The 21,442-nt window shown below is 47.4% G+C and overlaps 1 protein-coding gene across 2 annotated transcripts in view; it reads left to right on the top strand.

The window, feature by feature from the left end:
• NLGN4X (neuroligin 4 X-linked) overlaps positions 1–21,442 on the top strand; it is a 319,875-nt gene that overhangs the window by 57,409 nt on the left and 241,024 nt on the right. For both annotated transcript variants that reach the window (XM_047844878.1, XM_047844877.1), the window contains exon 4: positions 18,348–19,133. In XM_047844878.1, the coding sequence (XP_047700834.1) occupies positions 18,662–19,133 (472 nt within the window). In that variant the 5' untranslated portion in view covers positions 18,348–18,661. The remainder of the gene's footprint in view (positions 1–18,347; positions 19,134–21,442) is intronic.

Raw genomic sequence — 21,442 nt, 5'->3', positions numbered from 1 at the left:
TTCCTTCAAATGGCAGAGTAAATAAAATGGAAAGACTTGGTTTCCAAGAAACCATGGACTCAGTGGAAGATGGCGGAAGGAATTGGGTCCCAGATGAGTGCAGGGAGCAGATTGGGACAAGAAGGATCCTAGACAGAGAGAGACATGGAGGGAAAAAAAAATAAACAACAGGAAATAGGCATTTGACCCTGTGCAAATAGTACTTGGGAGGGGCTACGGTTTTGTGGGAGCGGTTAGAAAAATCGAACAACAGATCTAGAGAAAGGATGAAAATGAAAACCTGAAGCCGTTACTGAATAACCGGTCACCCACATGGAACAGGTTATTCAAGGAGGGAAATTTTATAAGCTGGGTTCCGAGTGACCGTGAATCGCCTGGTTACGACAATGTTAATACTAAAGAGTGACATACCCTAAATAGCGTTGTAAGGATTTGGGGATGTGGGGCGCAAAGATGGAAATCAGGTACTGGCGGTTGCTCATAGAAAAATTGTAGATAATATCCAGAAATAATATATGAAGAAATAGCAGCATAAAAGTATTATTTAGAACTACAGTGGAACCTATTTGGAGAAGAAAAGGGCAGGGATCTGGAAGTATCTCCCGAGGTAGATTTGGTCATGGTGGGCATGTATCTTGGGGCAGGGATTTGCTGTTGGGTGTTACTGGTGCTTATACTTTGGCTTTTATGACTTCATGCGAGTGTCTGTTGAAACAGTGCTTCCAAAAGAAACAAATAAAATAGGGCCCAAATTGCATGGCACGTGTGTGTGAAGATCCCCATCAGAAGAGCCATTCTGCAAATGTGGCTGACCCCGCACATCACCTGGAGAACTTAAGAGCTGACCCCAGAGAGTCTGGCTGACTTGGTCCTGAGTGCTGTCTGCACAGTGGGATTTTTCAGGGTTCCCCAAGGATTCTCTATCACAGTAGAAATTGAGAAGCACGGATCTAGAGTAGAACAGGTTATTGCTTTAACTTAAAATGCCACCCATTATTCCCTTCGCCTGGACACAGTGCCTTCCCTTAAAAACCAAGGCTCCAGACTGAGCAAATTTCAGCACTCTTGTTTTTCCCCCCTCTATTATGTGATGTGTTCTTAAGAGAAAGCCTGTAATCACTTAAAAATGACCTAATGTTTTCTCTCAAAAGCTTTCTATTTTCTGGTTGTTTGAGGTTTTTTTTTCCTTCTTTTTTCTGAAGTCACAGAATGTTCTTGTTTTGGAGGGCTTTGCCTATCCTACGGAAAGCCCGTTGTGCACAGTCAATGGCACCGTTCCGATGTCATTGTTCCACTTCCTCCTGTTTCTGTGACCGCACATGAGGTTGAATTAAATACAATTTTCTCAGTTTGCATTTCCCTGGTGGGCATCCCAAGTGGCATTTGTGCGTTCCGCTGGTCTCATTCCATGAGGCCCTTTTACTCAAGGGCCAGGGACATCATTACCGGCACCAGAAATTTGTTCAGTGGTCAAGGATGCTGGTATTGAAGCAAAATTTCTTTCATTATGACCTGCTCTTTCCCCAGCTGCTATGGTGGGAAGGACTGAGTTCCTGCCTACGAGCGCTGGCGATTATCAACAGCACCGTTTTCCTGTTTTTTCCAGCCAGCAAGGGCTGCCTTCCTTCAGCGTATCCTCCACCTGTAGGTCTGTTATCCAACAAGAAGCCGGTGGCTTCCAGAAGCATTTATGTTTGAGTCCCTTTTATCCTAGGAGAAGCTAACTCATTAAACCATACAGTGCTGGCATTTAGGTCTGGCCCGGTGACATGATCTTAGTGTTGAGTCTGTTTCTCTAATTATTGATGGAACAAACTTGCTCATTTGTTCCCTGTCTCTGCTGAAGATGCCTGTGGTCTGTGCTGCTTGGAGGTCCCCGTTCTATGATCTGGAAAACCAGAGTATTTCCACAGAGGTCTCCTCTGATGGTGAGCTAGGTCTCTATCGTTCCTCTTCCGATTTTCCTTTGACCTTTTCTGAGTGTAGGCTCCCCAGTTTTTCTCTTTTAGAGTATCCTTATAGCTAATGCATTCTTAATGTTCTTTAGTGTATTTCTATAAGCTCTTCATTTGTGAACTAAAGTGAAACACACGGGCACCAGAGTGGCTCAGTCGGTTAAGCGTCCGACTTGTGCTTAGATCTTGATCTCGCGGTTCGTGGGTTCGAGCCCCGCATCGGGCTCGGTGCTGACAGCTCTGTCTGCTTGTGTTCTGTCTCTCTCAAAAATAAACATCAAAATGAAACACCAAAAATGCCCTTATTGGGACTGAGGCTTGTAATTTTAATCTAGTCAAGAGGGGAGCAGCTACCCTCTCACACACATGTGCACACACCCATAGAAGTGAAGCTTGTTTGTTGATACGTATTGAAGCCATTTATCTGGGCTACCCTAAATTCAATATGTTCTCTAATGACCTAGTTAACTCGAAGGACATACTTAATAGAGGGAAATTGTTTCCTATTTGTTGTTTTAAGATCTCTGTGTTGCAGTCAGCCCACGGTGCTCTAATATTTGAAGTTGCGGTAGGACGTCTTAACACAGAACCTTCCGCGTTGGGACGTTTCCACTTGGGGGAGTTTGCCAGGTGATGATTTCACATCCGGATTTTATAGACGTGTGTCCCACATCCTTTGAGTGACACTGTCTGGGGTGGCCAATTGAAAACATGCACTCACAGACTTGTTAAGAGATAATTAAACATGGGGGAAATAGAACAGTCATGGCAGAGGATTTAATTGGGCTTAATTGGGTTCGGGGGAATAGGCCACGGTAAAAGAATAGCTCTTAATAGGAGGTCTGAAAATAGCCAAGGAAAGCATTAATTGCAGAAAATCTGTGACATCTGATTACTGTAGTGAAAAAAAAGACCAACCTTTTTATATCCTTCTGTATAGAGGAGGAGGTGACTGGGAGAAAGAAATCTTCCCACACATATATTTAAGAAGAACAAGACGGAGTTCCAGATTCAAAAGGGACGGTGGACAGGCTCCCTGTACAGGCAAGAGATAGACCCACCCTTTTAGAGTTTCAGGACTTTGCCATTTGATGCGAAACACTCTGGAGCTTATATAACGTTGAGCCTCTCCTGATATTTTCTCTGAGAAATGGAGCATGAGGTTAAGAGGACAGGGATCCGGAATCACTCCTGGTCGTGCATGTCTCTCATCACTTCTGTTTATCCCTGGGATTCTTTCTCATGGCTTCATAGAAGAGACACCCCTCCCCGCCCCGCCCTGGGTACACAGCATCCAATTTAACAGTCCTTTATTTTCAAGTTGTAGGGTTGACTTTTAATTGCCTTGGTTCAGACAGAGAAAGACCATGTGGTTGGTGGAATCTCTCTGGAAGTTATCCAGAGATCAGCCCCATCTCCCCGGGGCACAGATAGTTGTTCGGTTCCTGGATGATGGAAACTCCAGTGTTGCTCTTAGTCATTTGCTGTGGGCACAGCTTTGGCCTCCAGGAGGTCACGTTGATGTGGTCTCAGGTTCCACCAAAGTGTGTCCACGGAGGGGCGACCGGGAAGATGTCCTTGACCTGGGAGGATACGACCAGAGCCAAGCAAGAGCTGCAGGTGGAAGGAAATGTCATTAATTTTCCTGGTGGACTGACGGTAAGGGCAGGACTTCCCAAGGGAGGGAAGGAGAGCAGAAAAGCTTGAACGAGATAGTTGGGTAGGTGCTGTTCATTGTCCCGACCACATCCGCCTTAGACGCGGCAGACAGCGGGGCCATAACGTTTGCTGGACCCACGAGGTCAATGTCGCGGACTAACTGCTCTCCACCTTGAGGTAGTTCGGCCATCAGGGGTTCTTAACCATGAACGCTTGGTGTGTGTGTGTGTGTGTGTGTGTGTGTGTGTGTGTGTGTGTGTGTGACTCCTTTGTCAGCTTGGTGAAAAATACACACTTTTTCTAAAAATAACACTTTTAAGACTTCTTTATCATTTTTTAAATGTTTATTTATTTTGAGAGACAGAGAGAGCAAACAATGGAGGGGAAGAGAGAGGGGGAGACAAAGAACCCCAAGCAGGCTCTGTGCTGTCGGCAGGGAGCCCCATGCAGGGCTTGAACTCACGAACTGCGAGGTCGTGACCTGGGCTGAAACTTAACTGACTGAGCCACCCAAGCGCCCCAACGCTTTTACGTCTTTAAAAAATATTTTTTTTTAACATTTATTTATTTTGAGAGACACAGAGAGGCAGAGCATGAGCAGGGGGGGGGGGGGTGGAGAGAGAGAGATACAGAATCTGAAGCAGGCTCCAGGCTCTGAGCTGTCGGCACAGAGCCCGACGCGGGCTCGAACTCACGAACTGCAAGACTGTCACCTGAGCTGAAGTCGGATGCTCAACCAACTGAGCCACCCAGGCGCCCCAACACTTTTAAGTCTTAAAGATAAATAAGCTTAAAAGGAAATGAGTTTTTTAAAAAATGTTTATTTATTTATTTGTTTATTTATTTTTGAGAGAGAGAGGCAGAGAGAGAAGGAGAGAGAATCCCAAGCAGGAATTGAGGCTTGATTCCCAAGAATCATGAGACATGAGCCAAATTCAAGAGTCAGAGGCTTAACCGACCCAGCCACCAGACACCCCTAAAAAGAAACCAGTTTTGTTGAAGGAGTTATCAAGGGTTTCTGATACTACTGAGTGTGTGTGTGTGTGTGTGTGTGCACATTACACTACATCTGAAATCAAAGAAGCACATACCGCATCTCTGTTCACATTTCCTTTTGTAAAGTCTGCATCGGTGCCTCGGGATTTGGCCAAAGGCGGGCGATGGGCATGAGACTCACCAGGTTTCACCGTGGTGGGCAGAATTCCTGGGTGAGAATTCGTGTCGGTGAAAGGCGGGGTGGGGGGAATCTAGTGGCTTAGAGTCTCCCTGTCGCTTTTGTTTAAGAAATGTTAGGGTCTCAGGAACAGTTACTGATGAACGCTGTTTACTGCCTGTCTTGGCAGAACCCTTTCCATTTGAATGACTTTCACCTTGTGATAATGTTTATAAGGCTTTGGGGGTAGATGTTTATAAGGAGAGATGCCACTCCTCCCCTCTTCTCTCTCCTCTCCTCCCCTCTCCTTCCCTCCCCTGCTCCCCTTCCCTCCATTCTCCTTCCCTTCCCGCCTCTTCCTCCCCTCTCCTCTCCTTTCCCTTCCCCACTCCTTCCCTTCTCTCCCCTCCTCTCCCCTCCTCCCCTCTCCTCCCCTCTCCCCCCCTCGCCCCCTCTCCCCTCTCCCCTCCTCCCCTCTCCTCTCATCTCCTCTCCTCTCCCCTTCTCTCCCCTCCTCCCCTCTCCTCCCCTTTCCTCTCCCCTCCTCCCTCTCTCCTCTCCTCTCCTCTTCTCTCCCCTCCCCTCCTCCCCTTTCCTCTCCCCTCCTCCCCTTTCCTCTCCCCTCTCCTCCCCTCTCCCCTCTCCTCCCCTCTCCTCTCCTCTCCTCTCCCCTTCTCTCCTCCCCTCTCCCCTCTCCTCCCCTCTCCTCTCCCCTTCTCTCCTCCCCTCTCCCCTCTCCTCTCCTCTCCTCTCCCCTCCTCTCCTCTCCCCATCTCTCCTCTCCTCTCCCCTTCTCTCCTCCCCTCTCCCCTCTCCTCTCCTCTCCCTCCTCTCCCCTCCTCTCCTCTCCCTTCTCTCCTCTCCCTCTCCCCTTCTCTCCCCTCCTCCCCTCTCCTCTCCTCTCCTCCCCCTCCTCTCCTCTCCTCCCCTCTCCTCTCCTCTCCTCCCCTCTCCCCTTCTCTCCTCCCCTCTCCTCTTCCCTCCTCCCCTCTCCTCTCCCCTCCTCCCTCTCCTCTCCCCTCCTCTCCTCCACTCTCCTCTCCCCTCCTCTCCCCTCCTCCCCTCTCCTCTCCCCTCTTCCCCTCTCCTCTCCCCTCTTCCCCTCTCCTCTCCCCTCCTTCCCTCTCCTCCCCTCTCCTCTCCTCCCCTCTCCTCTCCCCTCCTCCCCTCTCCCCTCCTCTCCTCTCCCCTTCTCTCCTCCCCTCTCCTCTCCTCTCCTCTCCTCTCATCTCCTCTCCTCTCCCCTTCTCTCCCCTCCTTCCTCTCCTCCCCTCTCCTCTCCTCTCCTCTCCCCTCCTCCCCTCTCCCCTCCTCTCCTCTCCCCTTCTCTCCTCCCCTCTCCTCTCCTCTCCTCTCCTCTCCTCTCCCCTTCTCTCCCCTCCTTCCCTCTCCTCCCCTCTCCTCTCCTCTCCTCTCCCCTCCTCCCCTCTCCTCCCTCCCCTCTCCTCCCCTCTCCTCTCCTCTCCTCCCCTCCCCTCCCCTCCCCTCTCCTCCCCTCTCCTCCCCTCTCCTCCCCTCTCCTCCCCTCTCCTCCCCTCCCCTCCCCTCCTCCCCTCTCCTCCCCTCTCCTCCCCTCTCCTCCCCTCTCCTCCCCCCTCCTCTCCTCTCCCCTTCTCTCCTCTCCTCTCCTCCCCTCCCCTCCCCTCCTCCCCTCTCCTCCCCTCTCCTCCCCTCTCCTCCCTCTCCTCCCCCCTCCTCTCCTCTCCCTTCTCTCCTCTCCTCTCCTCCCCTCTCCTCTCCTCTCCTCTCCTCCCCTCCCCTCTCCTCCCCTCTCCTCTCCTCTCCTCTCCTCTCCTCTCCTCTCCTCTCCCCTTCTCTCCCCTCCTTCCCTCTCCTCCCCTCTCCTCTCCTTTCCTCTCCCCTCCTCCCCTCTCCTCCCCTCCCCTCTCCTCCCCTCTCCTCTCCCCTCCTCCCCTCTCCTCCCCTCCCCTCTCCTCCCCTCTCCTCTCCTCTCCTCCCCTCCCCTCCCCTCCCCTCCCCTCCCCTCTCCTCCCCTCTCCTCCCCTCTCCTCCCCTCTCCTCCCCCCTCCTCTCCTCTCCCCTTCTCTCCTCTCCTCTCCTCTCCTCCCCTCTCCTCTCCTCTCCTCTCCTCCCCTCCCCTCTCCTCCCCTCTCCCCTCCTCCCCTCTCCTCCCCTTTCCTCTCCCCTCTCCCCTCTCCTCTCCTCTCCTCTTCTCTCCCCTTCCCTCCTCCCCTTTCCTCTCCCCTCCTCCCCTTTCCTCTCCCCTCTCCTCCCCTCCCCCCTCTCCTCCCCTCTCCTCTCCTCTCCTCCCCTTCTCTCCTCCCCTCTCCCCTCTCCTCCCCTCTCCTCTCCCCTTCTCTCCTCCCCTCTCCCCTCTCCTCTCCTCTCCTCTCCCCTCCTCTCCTCTCCCCTTCTCTCCTCTCCTCTCCCCTTCTCTCCTCCCCTCTCCCCTCTCCTCTCCTCTCCTCTCCTCTCCCCTCCTCTCCTCTCCCCTTCTCTCCTCTCCTCTCCTCCCCTCTCCTCTCCTCTCCTCTCCCCTCCTCTCCCCTCTCTTCTCCCCTCCTCCCCTCTCCTCCCTCTCCCCTCCTCCCCCCTCCCCTCCTCCCCTCCTCCCCTTTCCTCTCCTCTCCTTTCCCCTCCCCTCCTCCCTACTCCCCTCCTCCCCTCTCCCCTCCTCTCCTGTCCTCCCCTGTCCTCTCCTCTCCCCTCCTCCCCTCTTCTCCTCTCCCCTCCTCCCCTTTCCTCTCCCCTCCTCCCCTCCTCCCCTCCTCCCCTTTTCTCTCCTCTCCTTTCCCCTCCCCTCCTCCCCTCTCCCCTCCTCCCCTCTCCCCTCCTCCCCTGTCCTCCCCTCTCCCTTCCTCCCCTGTCCTCCCCTCTCCCCTCCTCCCCTGTCCTCTCCTCTCCCCTCCTCCCCTCTCCTCCTCTCCCCTCCTCCCCTTTCCTCTCCCCTCCTCCCCTTTCCTCTCCCCTCCTCCTCTTTCCTCTCCCCTCCTCCCCTCCCCTCCCCTCCCCTCCCCTCTTTTCTCCACTCCACTCTGCTTCTCTCCTCCCTCCCCATCCAGATGTGAGAGGAAGGCTTTTAAGGGAAGCCTCTTGTCCCTGTTCCAGATCTCAGAAGCCCCATTCGTGTCCTAGACATGGAAGGTCTCATCTCTGTTAGCTTCTGATCCTCAGGCCGATCTGTCACGTCTGTCTGTAGTGTCTCCATTTCTGGGGAAGAGTGTGTTTGCACACATTACTTCTGCCATTGGAGGAACACAGAGGACACATTTCAGGGAAAGGGTAGGCAGATGGTGCTCAACACTGAAGACAGATCTGCCTTTCCTGGGAGCTTGTGCAAGAGTCACGCTCAGGAAGGAGGGTGTGTGGAGAAAGGATCATTTTGTAAGGAGGGGAGGAGCCGGACAGCTTCTAAGCCCATCGCCTCGTCATCAGAAGTGACCGCACCGTCAGAAACCCACGAGGGCAGACCATCAACATTCAGAAGAAACATCACAGGGAAATAGTAATTTCCATAACGGAGGGTCGTCCATACAAGCGGGAGCGGCCTCCGCTGGGAGGTGAAGTATCCTGTAATCCTGGAGGCAAATAGGGGACAGGCTTCGGAGGAAAAAGAGGGCACTCCTGCTGGGGTTATGTCAGATTGAAGTGGTCCTTGGGTCATGGATGGTGTCTTGGGATACGTTCCAAAGACACTCTCCATTCCGGGTGGCACATAGCTCATAAGTAGGGGCTGTGTGCAGCACTTTCAAAGCTACTTACTGAAGACGCACAGAGACATGCCTGTCATTATCGCCCAAGACGGTTCCAACCTGGGACCACACACATCTTGTCCACATACCCTCCAAGTGTCCAAGGAGTCAACCATCTGTCTGCACAGCCACCATATCTAAGGTACCAACTCGAGGCCACGCTGGGCTGTTAATAAATATGAAAAATATGAAAGTCTTTTTTTTTTTTACTCTTCTTTTGCAGGAGAATTCATTCAGCTTCGTCTCTATCTTAAACATTTCCTTTGACCGATTGAAATTATTTCTGCCCATCTTTTCAGCGAGGGGAAACCCTTCCTATGGTTAGTCATGAGTGCCTGGCACCCGGGATTCCTTAACTTGCAAGCAGACGTGCAGGCAAATTTATTCGAAGAACTGTGTCACAGTGCTTTTTTTTTTTTAAGTTAATTTTCATTGAAATTGGCCGAAACTGGTAAAATGCCAGAGACTTTACCATGTTCTATCGCTGTGTCAACAAGGGAACCAAGATGGCGTGCTTGGGTGGCTCAGTTGGTTCGGTGTCTGACTTTGGCTCATGTAGTGATCTTGCGGTTCGTAGGTTTGAGCCCCGCATCAGGCTCTGTGCTGACAGCTCGGAGCCTGGAGCCTGCTTCCGATTCTGTGTCTCCTTCTCTCTCTGCCCCTCCCCTGCTCGCACTGTGTCTCAAAAAGAAATAAGCGTTTAAAAATAAAAAAGAAAAAAGAATTCCTATGGGTAGAAACCATAGGGGCTAGATCATGGAGCCCGAAGGGAGTTTATGTCAGAAACATGAGTGTCGCTGGTGGTGAGTGTAGAGGTTTACCGTGGTACCTACAGGAGCTAAGCTAAGGTCAGCATCGGGAACCTGACCTTGCTAGTTCTTCTGCCGTTATGCATCCTATCCCTTCGCTTAATTTAATAACCTCTGCTGAGACCTTGTGTTTTCCCACTGTAAGTATTAATTATCTCTGGTCTGTGCCCTTAAATTGCTCATAGTCTAGCAGTGAATGTAAACATTTAGGAAGTAACTATGACATAATGTGAATGTTCCTTCTGGTATTATCTTTCCCACTCTCCATAAATCTTGGTAAGCTTGTATTCACACTCTTGAATTTCAAAGCTTAACTCTTCTCTTCCTATCTTGCACAATCCAGCTCTCTCTCTATACCTAAAATTTTCAATGCATGTCTTAGACATTCCATCCCAGATTCCATCCTGCATCATCAGCCCACAGTCCCACAGGAGGTGGAAATAGACCACGTGATTGCTTAATAATAGCGATTTCAGTACAGGCTTGGGGCGCCTGGCTGGCTCATTCCATTAAGCGTCTGACTCTTGATTTCAGCTCAGGTCGTGATCTCACGGTTTCGTGGGTTTGAGCCCCACGTTGGGCTCTGTGCACTGACCTCGAGGAGCCTGTTTGGGATTCTCTCTCTCTCTGTCCCTCCCCTGCCCATGCTGTTTCTCTCGAAATAAATAAATAAGCTTAAAAAATATCTAAATACGGGCTTTATCACATCAACTAGGCTGTAGACTATGTTCAGATGGGAATTGGATTGACATTTCTTTATATTTAGGAGAGCGGCTCCCGCAGTGAAAGCATTTCTTAGAACCTCAGCAAGTAATTATTACTTTAAAAAAATGTTTGGGAGAGAAGGCGGGGAGGGGCAGAGGGAGAGAGGGAGAGAGAGAATCCCAAGCAGGCTCCACGCTGTCAGCACAGAGCCCCAGTCGGGGCTCTAACCCATGAACTGCGAGATCATGACATGAGCCAAAATCTAGAGTTGGATGCTTAACCAACTGAGCCACCCAGGCGCCCTTCAGCAAGTAATTATAATTAGCAAGCATTTCCTGGGAGGATACTTCTTGTTCTAAATTTACATATTTGTATACATATGTATATATGTTTATATGCATTGATGCATACGTGTATTTATAGATACTATATAAATATATGTCTATTTTCACACACACACGTATGTTCCATGTGTTGGAACATACCTGCTCATGTCCCTGAGTCACATCCTGTACCCTGCCCATTTTATACAGAAGCAACTAGAGTCCCTGACGGTTTACACCCTTCTCTGGGGTTGCTGATGGAGTTTATATTAAACCCTGGGTTAAGAGGTAGACGGCATGAGCCTTCAGATCATGTTCCTGCCCAAGCCCCAGAAGGCCCCCAACTATTCAACACGCGGGCAGATCAGTATGATGACGCCTTTCCGTGTGTCTGTGAGGCTTGCTCTTCACATAGGTCATGCTTCGAGCCCTCTGTTTGGAAAGGGATAAGCAACATCACATACAACCGGTTTTATTGATTATCTACAACATAAAGGGCACCGAACAGGGTACTGTGGGGGTTTACAGAAAATGGAGCACAGTTTCTAAAGCTAATGTGCTTAATATTTCAGTGGCTTAGTTTGGAGACACACATGTACATGTATATTCACACTACATTATTAATTTGAATTGGTAGACTTGTATCTGTAAAAAGTTGCCTATATTTCACGTACAGTGGAATACTTGTGTGGAGCATATATGTCATATGTAGACATATGTACTATATAAACGTAAACAATGTCTGTTACATTTATACACACTATGCATGTATAAAAATTTTAAGAACAAACTCTTATGAAATAACTCCACATCCTTAGATAGGATAGAAAAAGAGTACATCATTTATATAGAACAAATAATACAAGAAATGAGTGAATATTGCATGCAAGACAATCTTCTTCCTGAATCTCGATGGAGACATCAGGTGAAAGAAGTTGGTGACATATTTATCCTGCTAATATATGTTCTCTGGTATTGCAAAATGCATTTCTTCAATTTTTTTTAACGTTTATTTATTTATGAGACAGAGACAGAGCACGACAGGGGGAGGGGCAGAGAGTGAGGGAGACACAGAATCCGAAGCAGGCTCCAGGCTCTGAGCTGACAGCACGGAGTCCGCCGCGGGGCTCGAACTCACGAACCGCGAGATCACGGCCTGAGCCGAGGTCGGCGGCTTCACAGACTGAGCCAGGCAGGTGCCCCACGAAATGCGTTTTTCGCGGGTGTGGCTGTAAGGCAATTTCAGCTGCTTCTGACACAACAGACCTTCCCTTGTTTCTCCCTGTCAGTTATCTCACCCAAGTCGGGTCTTACCGCTTCACTGGGGGACTTTCTTCTTCCCACCGGCTTCCCTATTTCATGGACACTCCAGGTGGAGGATAATAGGGTGAGGTTTCAGAGAATCTGCAGGCTGAAGGCATCATAAGAGGCCACTTTGTCCAAGCCCTCCTTGTGTCGTTCAGGGGGCTGAAGCCCCTGGGCACTAAGCGATGGGCCACAGGTCACCTGGCTAATTAGTGACCGGACAGGAGCACTCGCAGCTGAGCTGGGTATTCATTTTAGTCATACTGCCAGGAACGGGCTATGTCAGCGGATGGCCTGGTCCCTGGGGCTCGTAACATAACTTTGGAAAAAAACCAGTTTCTGTCTCTCCTTCAACTTTTAAATCTGTTTGGATGGTGCGTGGGGACATGAAGGTGTGTTAACATTTAACATTTGCATTTTCAAGAATCGCGTAAATACGTAAATTATATGCGTTGATTTAAAAATAAAAATTAAACGTATATGCTGCTGTCCGACAGAATAGGACACTATCGATATCTGTGTCTATCCACGTGTGTGTTGTTTCTACCCTGTCCTGTGTCCCAGACGCAAGCAGAATTTGGCTTTAAAAATGCCATTGCTCTTTTTATATTATATTTCATTTTTTTAACGTTTGGTTTCTTTATTTTGAGAGAGGGGGGGGGAAGAGGGGAACAGAGGCAGAGGACAAGAGAGAGAGAGAGAGAGAGAGAGAGAGAAAGAGGGGAAGAGAGGCAGAGGATGAGAGAGAGAGAGAGAGAGAGAGAGAGAGAGAGAGAGAGAGAATCCCAGGCAGGCTCCTTGCTGTCAGCACAGAGCCTGATGTGAGTCTTGATCCCACGTACCGTGAGCTCATGACCCAAGTCGTAATCGAGAGTCGGAGGCTTAACCGGCTGACCCACCCAGGGGCCCCTCTTTTAATATTTTAGTACAAATAAGCTCTAACCAATGCCCTGTTTAGTTTTATACAGTCTTATATCAATAAAACCACGCCATGCATATTCTTCTGTGACTTTTTATTTTGGCGATTTCTCCATTTTGATACGTATGTCCATATTTCATTCATTTTTTCACTATTGGGCAGGATGCTCTTTGCATGTGCCAACCTTTATGTGTCCATTCTCCTGTTAATGCACATCTGTGTTATCCTCCTTGCTCCTGTGACTATGTCTGCACGGGGACACTGTTTTGTGTCTCTGGACACACATACTAAAGAAGCTTGAGAGCAGAGACAGAGATGAGGAACACCAGGTAGTATGTCTATGTCTCTCCATGTGTGTGCAGTTAATCGGAACCAAAGTCTTCCTTGTGGTTGACTTCCCCATGTCACAGCAAACTGTTCTCTAATGGGATGGCACTAATTTTCACCAGCACGTATGAGTTTTCTAGTTGCCTTATGTCTTGGCTCAACACTTGGTACCATTTGACTTTTCCATCTTTCAGCCATAATGACTGAGGTCAGGCCTCCTGTCCCGTAAGACCCTTGGCAGATTTGAGGACTTACCATATGGAATTATGGGAAGGGGCACCCGCCAAAGGTGGTATTTAACTTAGCCTGAATAACTTGACAAATAATGGTACCAGTTATTAAAATGTAGGGAACAAAAGGACAGGGCCAGTTCGACGGGATCAAAAATGAGTTTTCTGAACACCACAACGTAATGTAAGTGAGAAGGTTCTGGAGACATGACACTGTGACTTTGAAGATGCAGGACCAAGTTTGGTGACAGAAGTCCACCCGTAGCTGCAGATATTTGCAACTTATTTGATTTAGATTTGGAAATAATTTTTCGTAATAGCTTAATTAGACACAGAAAATCAAGCATTTAATGACCTTTCCGTCCGTGCTGGTCTTTGTGTTTGCTAAGCACAGAATGTGAATGAGGAATCGAGCCGTACTCTTAAGGGTAGTTTCATAAGAACATAGCTCGTAGCGGGCTGGGGTCATGTCTTCATCCACCACTGTGTCCCCATCGCCTATGAAGCTGATCTTTCTGAAATGCTTCTCGACCTGTGATTAGGTTTTGCTGTGGCTATTGTAGCATCCTGTTGTCCACAGAGTTGACTCTAGAAAAACCCTTTATTCCTGACCTGATTTTTGGGCTACAACTGTCGAGTATCTTTCTATCCAGCCAATTTTGACTGGACCATATGGAAGCCATTAACTCTTTCTCCCGTGTTTAGTCCGGGTTCTGTGGATCCTCTTGCTGGAAACTCCAGTTCCTTTTCCACTGTGGCTCAGGTGTGTTCCTAACCCATTAAAGAACAGACGTGGGCAGGCAGGCGGTGGTGTTGATTGATGCCCTGAGCCTGCAGTGCAGCATGCAACCACCTTCCAGATTGTATAGTTGGCATCTTTATTTACTGTCCAATTACTTTATCTACATCTAAGCTTCATGGTTCAACATCGTAGATTTTTGTGGGATCCGATTTTCACAACTGAAAGTTCATAGATGAATGAGAAGTGAATGTGCTGTAACATTCGCCAAAGACAATAGATTGTAACCTTGCTCACCTAGGAGGTAAGACCAGAATATTAAATATATGCAAAAATATGCTAATTGGCTGATGGCTGGCATTGAGTGAACCTTGGTAGGGATTGACGTGTGTGTGTGTGTGTGTGTGTGTGTGTGTGTGTGTGTGTGCAGGCTGCACATAGTTGGAAGAATGGCTATCCTCGGATTTCTTAGTAAACCCTATGGAAGGATTGTTGTACAAGCTCGTTAACTGGGCAGGGACCACAATCAGCTGTTCTTATTCCCGATGCTCATGAGGTCAGATGTGTCTCTGGACACCAGCCCTCCGTGAATCTCACGCCTCCTACGTAGCTGAGAGCCTCACGGAGGAGAGTTGTTTCTGGCTCCCTCCCCCCACCTTTTTTTTTTCCAAGTGGAGTGGTTGGGCTTTTGAAGATGTATCCAGAAAGTTCTCTGTCTTCTAACGTATTTGTCACCACATGGAAACGTAAAGTTTTGAACACCCAGGGGGTGGGGGACATGCTTTTATTCCTCGTTGGGTTCAAGATACCAAAATAAGTTTGGTCAGGACTCATGTTCACGAAGTACATATTTTAACATGAAACCGATCTCAGTTTGAGTGATGCGCATGTTGGGGAGAAATGTATTGCGACTTTTATTTTGACCCATTTATATTCTGAAACGCCTGCACAGCGTGAGCTTTGCGTTAATTACAATCTCAGACAGAATAACCGCCCTGTAGAGAACCATTACAAAAGACCCTATCAAGTTATAAATCATGCCGAAATGCCACCATTAGATATTCCTCTTTCTGCAACCTTTGCAGAGAAAACATGCTATAAAGCCGTTCTTAACTCTCAAATTCTATCTATTCAATGGCATCATTTTTACATTTTTTCATTAAAATTTTTTATTCAGCTAATTCACTTTAAATTTTTTTAAATGTTTATTTTTGAGAGAGAGAGAGAGAGAGAGACAGAGAGACAGAGTGCGAGTAGGGGAGGGATAGGGAGAGAAGGAGACACGGAATCTGAAGCAGGCTCCAGGCTCTGAGTTTTCAGCACAGAGCCTGATGAGGGGCTCGAACCCACAGACTGTGAGATTATGACCTGAGCTGAAGTTGGACACAACTGACTGAGCCACCCAGGTGCCCCTCTACTAATTCACTTTATAGTATGCCCTTTTATTTATAAAATATGTATAATATATAGAAGATTATATATAGATATATGTAATGTATAATGTATTAAGTATATATATGTTATATGCATATATAACAACACTTCACCCCTTTTGAAATATTTTCCAGTGTCTGACATTTACATGAGAGGACTTTTATTTTTTTAGTTCCCAAATATGTTGGTTGGTTGAATTTATAGGGATTTTTTTAATCATGATGATGATGTGTGTTTAATAGATTTACTTTTGAATTCTGTATTACTTGTAATGCTAAAACTTTTATAGTTGCCAGATATTTTAATGTAACACACACATACACACATACACACACACACACAAGCATATTACAAAGGTTTTTTTTCAAAATACATTAAAAAATTTTTTTAACGTTTATTTATTTTTGAGAGACAGAGAGAGAGAGAGAGAGCACAAGCTGGGGAAGGACAGAGAGAGAGAGGGAGACACAGAATCCAAAGCAGGATCCAGGCTCTGAGCTGTCAGCACAGAGCCAGACGTGGGGCTGGAACTCACGAACTGAGAGATCATGACCTGAGCTGAAGTCGGCCACTCAACCAACTGAGTCACCCAGGCACCCCTTAAAATACATTTTTTAATGTTTATTTACTTTTTGAGAGACAGAGACAGAGTGCGAGCAGGGCAGGGGCAGAGGGAGAGGGAGTCACAGAATCTGAAGCAGGCTCCAGGCTCCGAGCTGTCAGCACAGAGCCCGACGTGGGGCTCAAACTCATGAACTGTGAGATCATGACCTGAGCTGAAGTCAGACGCCTAACCGACTGAGCCACCCAGGCTCCCCACAAACATATTATAATGTTTAAAATGTACCTATGGATACCTAAGTCACTTACATGGCCCCAGAATTCCATGCTGGATGACTCAGACTGTGGTCCTCACTCTGGGGTCATTTAGCAATAACGGGAGACATTTGTGATTGCTCAAATTGGGTGGGGAGGTGTTACTGGCATCTGGCAGGTGGAGTCCAGACAGGATGCTTAACACCCTACCAGGCACAGGACATCACCTGCCTCAAAGAAGTACATGGTGCAGAATGGCAGCACAGCTGAGGTAGCGAGACCATGGGCTTCAGATCAGGTTACTTTTATGCAAATTAGCCAAATTTCAAACAATGAGGAAATAAGTAAGACAGTCCTGAACTGATGAACGTTACCTATAAGGTGTTCACACGTCCCCAAACACCTTCTCTTAGGTCCTGCTGGTCCATGATCTCTCTCTGGCCCTCAGAACCCTGTGTGTGGGGAGGTCGGTTTAGGCAGAGGACAGGCTTGATCATTGGGCTCAGTGTGAACTCTAGGGCTGATTCCATTGTGTACTCTTAACATGCATGTGGCTTGTAGATCCTCTCAGTCCTGCTCGCCACACCCCATGAAGAAGGTTTGACACACCATTGACCTACATTCCCAGCAGCTCAGCTCCCTTCCCTCAGCTCACAGAGGTAGCCTTTTGAGGACCTGAGTCTCTCAGAATCACAAATTAATGGCGAGTGCATTTTCATTCAGGTCTGATGAACTTGGCCCAGGAAGTCATAGAGTATGGAATTTCCTCCAGAGGTGGTATAGCTCCATGACAGTTCCAGCTCTGATAGGTTTAATTTTTTTATGTTTATTTATTTATTTTGAGGGGGGCCAGAGAGAGAGAGAGAGAGAGAATCCAAGCAGGTTTCCACACTCAGCATGGAGACCGATGCGGGCTCAGTCCTACAACCCTGAGATCATGACCTGAGCCAAGACCAGGAGTTGAGTGCTTATGTGACTGAGCTATCCAGGCATCCCACCGATAGGTTTAATTAAAAAAAAAAAAAAGCTCGTTGACATATTCTCCTGACATATTCTCCTCCACTGTGCACTTAACTGGGTGCTTATGGTCTAGTCCAGAAATAATCTGAATTGCCCACAACATCTTTACAAACGCATTCTCTGTTTTTGAGTTGAAGAACACTCTATTTAAGGATAGGATTCCTTGCACCACCTAATGTAATATTTTCTATCCCTAATGGATCATTCACAATCCTTTCTGCTCATGCACAACATTCCTTAATGTCGTAAGAGGAACGATTGATCTAGTGAGAGTCATAAGATCTACATCGAGACAAGTCTGGGAGAACAGACTCAGTGGGAGGGTAACTCAAAAGTACCATCAGCTTTTAAAATGGGCTGCAAGGTGAGAAGTTTACCCTGGATGGCTTAGGTATCAACACTTTTAATTATGAATGATGTCCTGATGGGACAAGCACTACAGAATGTACTTGAAATGCAGTGTCATGCTCAGTTCTTACAAGGATGCGGAGATTCAGGGTGATGATGTGTGGAGTCCAAAGATAGGTGCCATTAAGTAACCCAAGAGAGATTAGTATCCAGAGCCTACACTCATTTTTTCCCCAAGTGTATTTATTTATTTTTTTTGAGAGAGGGAGGGAGGGGGGCAGAGAGAGAGAGAGAGGGAGGGAGGGAGGGAGGCAGGGAGGGGACAGAGAGAACCTCAAGCAGGCTACACTCTGTCAGCATGGAGCCTGACTCAGGGTCCATCCCATGAACCATAAGATCATGACCTGAGCTGAAACCAAGAGCTGGATGCTTAACCCACTGAGCCACCCAGGCGCCCCTGAACGTGCACACTTCTCCTTTCCTTGTACTGAAAAAATTTTCATATGTTCCATGCCTATCAGACCTTAGGGAATAGTGACAGTTTCCTTACGTGCTTGACAAACATTGGGGAGCACCTGTCCACTGATTGGCTGGTCATTGTAGCTAATGGTGAAATTGGGAGATGTCATTTGAGCAATATGTATCACTTTTGGGCAACTAAACAAAGACAACGTTAAACAAATGCTAAATGTCTTCTAAATGTCCCATGTCGTTCCTGGTAATGGGCACCCGACAAGAATTAAGACAAGTGAGGCTCTTGCTAGGTTCTGTTACATGAAAGTAGATGCTCACCAGCAAATAGCAATTTCATAGAGTCATGTTGAGGGTTGCATGGCATCCTTGGCTTCATTATCATCATCCGTGTTTGCTTTGTTTTCTTCTCCCCCATTAGGCGGACTGCTCTGCCTGGGAGTTTTCCTAAGGAATCTTTGTCCTCGGGTATCGGATGGTCACCGCCTCCTTGGAGCCTCACACTTGCCAGGATTCGGTGCCAGGATTAAGAGAGGGCTGCTGTGTCTCGCAATGGGCTGCCGAGACAACTGCTGGGTTTCTTCTTAACCTTGGGCTCTGTCTATGACCCATCTGAGAGGCTCCCCTCCTGGGTCCTTTGCTCCCTGGAAAGCCCTATCTCTCTGTGGGCTCGCCTCACGGCTCTGTTTGCTTGGAGTTGTATCACACGGACACCCGCGGATGTGGAAGTGAACAATGTCGAGGCCCAAGGGACTGTTATGGCTTCCGTTGTTCTTTACCCCGGTCTGCGTCATGTTGAACTCCAATGTTCTCCTGTGGATAACCGCTCTTGCCATTAAGTTCACTCTCAGTGACAGCCAAGCACAGTATCCAGTGGTCAACACAAATTATGGCAAAATCCGGGGCTTAAGAACACCATTGCCCAATGAGATTTTGGGTCCAGTGGAGCAGTACTTGGGGGTCCCGTATGCCTCTCCCCCCACTGGAGAGAGGCGATTTCAGCCCCCAGAGCCCCCGTCCTCATGGACTGGAGTTCGAAATGCCACCCAGTTCGCTGCTGTGTGCCCCCAACACCTGGACGAGAGGTCTTTATTACATGATATGCTGCCCATCTGGTTTACTGCTAATTTGGATACTTTAATGACCTACGTTCAAGATCAAAACGAAGACTGCCTTTACTTAAACATCTACGTGCCCACGGAGGATGGTGAGTAGTTTATTTAAAGAGTAAACAGCACGTGCTCGCCCAGTGTTGGATTTGCCAACAGGGTTTTCGAATGTCCTGTGCATGATATTTTTTTCCTATAACCTGTTTACATTTTTCATATTGTGAATGCAGCGACGACCGTAATTTATGATTCATTCCCCTTGTATTTACCGAGCACTCAGAGATGGACGGTGCTGTAATTAATGACTTAATTATTTTCATCTATTGCCTTTTTAGCGTGTTTACAATGTGTATCTGCAGCGGATAACCAGTGCGAGCATGTAGTGTTACCTTTTCTGCCCGCATCATCTGTAAAGGGATGAGTCTACAGAAAACAATAGAATTAAGAACACTGTCGTGTTTAAATTGCAAACTGAAGATTAGAAGGCATGGTTCTTTTGCATTAATGCCTAAAGATTTTAGCAGTTTCCTCCTTCCTTCCATCCCTCTTTCTTTCTCTCCCTCCTCTCTTTCTCTTTCTCTCTTTTCCTTCCCTCCCTCCTTTCTCCCTCTTTTTCCTTCTTTCCTTCCTTCCTTCCTTCCTTCCTTCCTTCCGAGTCTTGAAAGGAAAACCACTGATTGTTTTAAATATAGAAGCAAGGGATATTTCATACAATGGTTGGATTTCATTGTTTAGACTCATTATTGCTAACATAAATTTACAGCTTGTTTCCTCCTAATATTCACAGCAGTCAAATGGCTAACGAGTATCCTTACATGATTCTAGCTACATTAGGAGATAATGTGCTTGCTTGAACAAAATGTTCCCTTTCTTCTCAGTAGCACAGCCATGAAAATCTGTAAGAACCAATGATGTTTGATTTATTCATTTAATCCAACGGTAGTAAAATTTGCTTATCTTCCTGTCTGTGTAGATTTCAAATTAAAAAAACAAAACATCTGTAAAGGCTAACCAGACTAATGTTATGCTGCAGTGTGAACACATTTCTCACTGACCATTTGCGTATGCTATTTTTAGACAAGGGGAGACAAAAGCCTGAAAGGTACATCTTACTGGAATTAAAAGAAGTAATTTACAGGAACCATAGGCACCATCAACTATAGAAACGAAAATGTGTCCTTTGCATCTTTTAGGGGAGAGATTTCTTTTTCTTTTTGTTCTTTTTGCCCCCCTTTAATCCTTGGAGAATGATTTTTACTTAAGATTTGCCTGAAGGCGTGCAAGAAGGGATCCACGGTGTCCAAAATTGGATCAGCTGTCCTGTGCTGTGTCCTTGTCAGTGCTGAAAGGTAGCCTCAGCACGTCACGAAACACCAGACCGTGGTGGTCTATTACCCGCAACACAGAGAACCCCCGGGGAAAGAGGTGGAAAGACAGTGCACTGTTATATTTGTACACTAATATAATTATAATCTCTGGCTGGTGGTGCTTGTAGGGAAGCATAACCATACCCCAAACTAATGAGACTGCTCACTTCTGAAGCCGCTTAGCTGGGTGGTGGTTGTTCTCCTCGCGACCTATGCAAATAAGAAATTAGAAGAAGCAAAGGCAGAAAAGGACAGAGAGAACAACACAGCATACAAGATGAAAATCGCCGTCCTGGTACGCTTGCCGTGCTGGGGACTTTGTGGCTCTCCCCTCCCGGTGAGAGGTCGGTTGGTCCGAAAGAGACCAACCCCGGAGAAAAATCAGTAGCCTTCCTGACTACAGCACTGAGATGTGCAGTTGTGTAGCTCGGAAACATGAAGGATTTGGCCATTTCACTGTGGTCTGCTACTGACTAGGAATTGGGAAATGCTACCTGATGGAAAAGCAATCCAAACTTAAAAGAGTAAGGCCAGCGTGGCTTGCTTACCTGTTCAGAGCTGTTTTGCAAACAGTATCTCACGTGATCTTGACGAGAGACTCAGAAATCCAGTAGGGGCTGAAAGGCAGAATGTGTTTTCCTACAACGTATAAATATTGGCATTTCGCTCGTGAGTGAAGGTGTACCTGCCTGTATGTTCGTACAAAGAACAAATCACAGCCTGTAGGGTCAGGAGCCTTGAGGTTTCCTTTTCTTTTCTTTTTTAAAATATTTGCATCAATTTGAGAATCAATGTGGAGCTTTAGAAATTTAATTGTTGGTTATTCACTTAATGAATAAACTCCCCGCCCTTAATAGCATATTGAAATGGCAACATGCCAATTCCTCCAAGGACCTCCCTTTATGGACTGCCTTAACTCATATCAATGCATTTATGTAATGATGTGAGACAGCAATATTGCATATACCACTTTGATCCTTCAATTTTCTTTTTTTTAAATTTTTTTTTAATGTTTATTTATTTTTGAGACAGAGAGAGAC

Source organism: Prionailurus viverrinus, chromosome X (genome assembly GCF_022837055.1).
Source record: "Prionailurus viverrinus isolate Anna chromosome X, UM_Priviv_1.0, whole genome shotgun sequence".
Classification (NCBI taxonomy): domain Eukaryota; kingdom Metazoa; phylum Chordata; class Mammalia; order Carnivora; family Felidae; genus Prionailurus; species Prionailurus viverrinus.
Note: the sequence above shows the minus strand (reverse complement) of the source record. Positions and strands in the feature narration are given on the sequence as shown.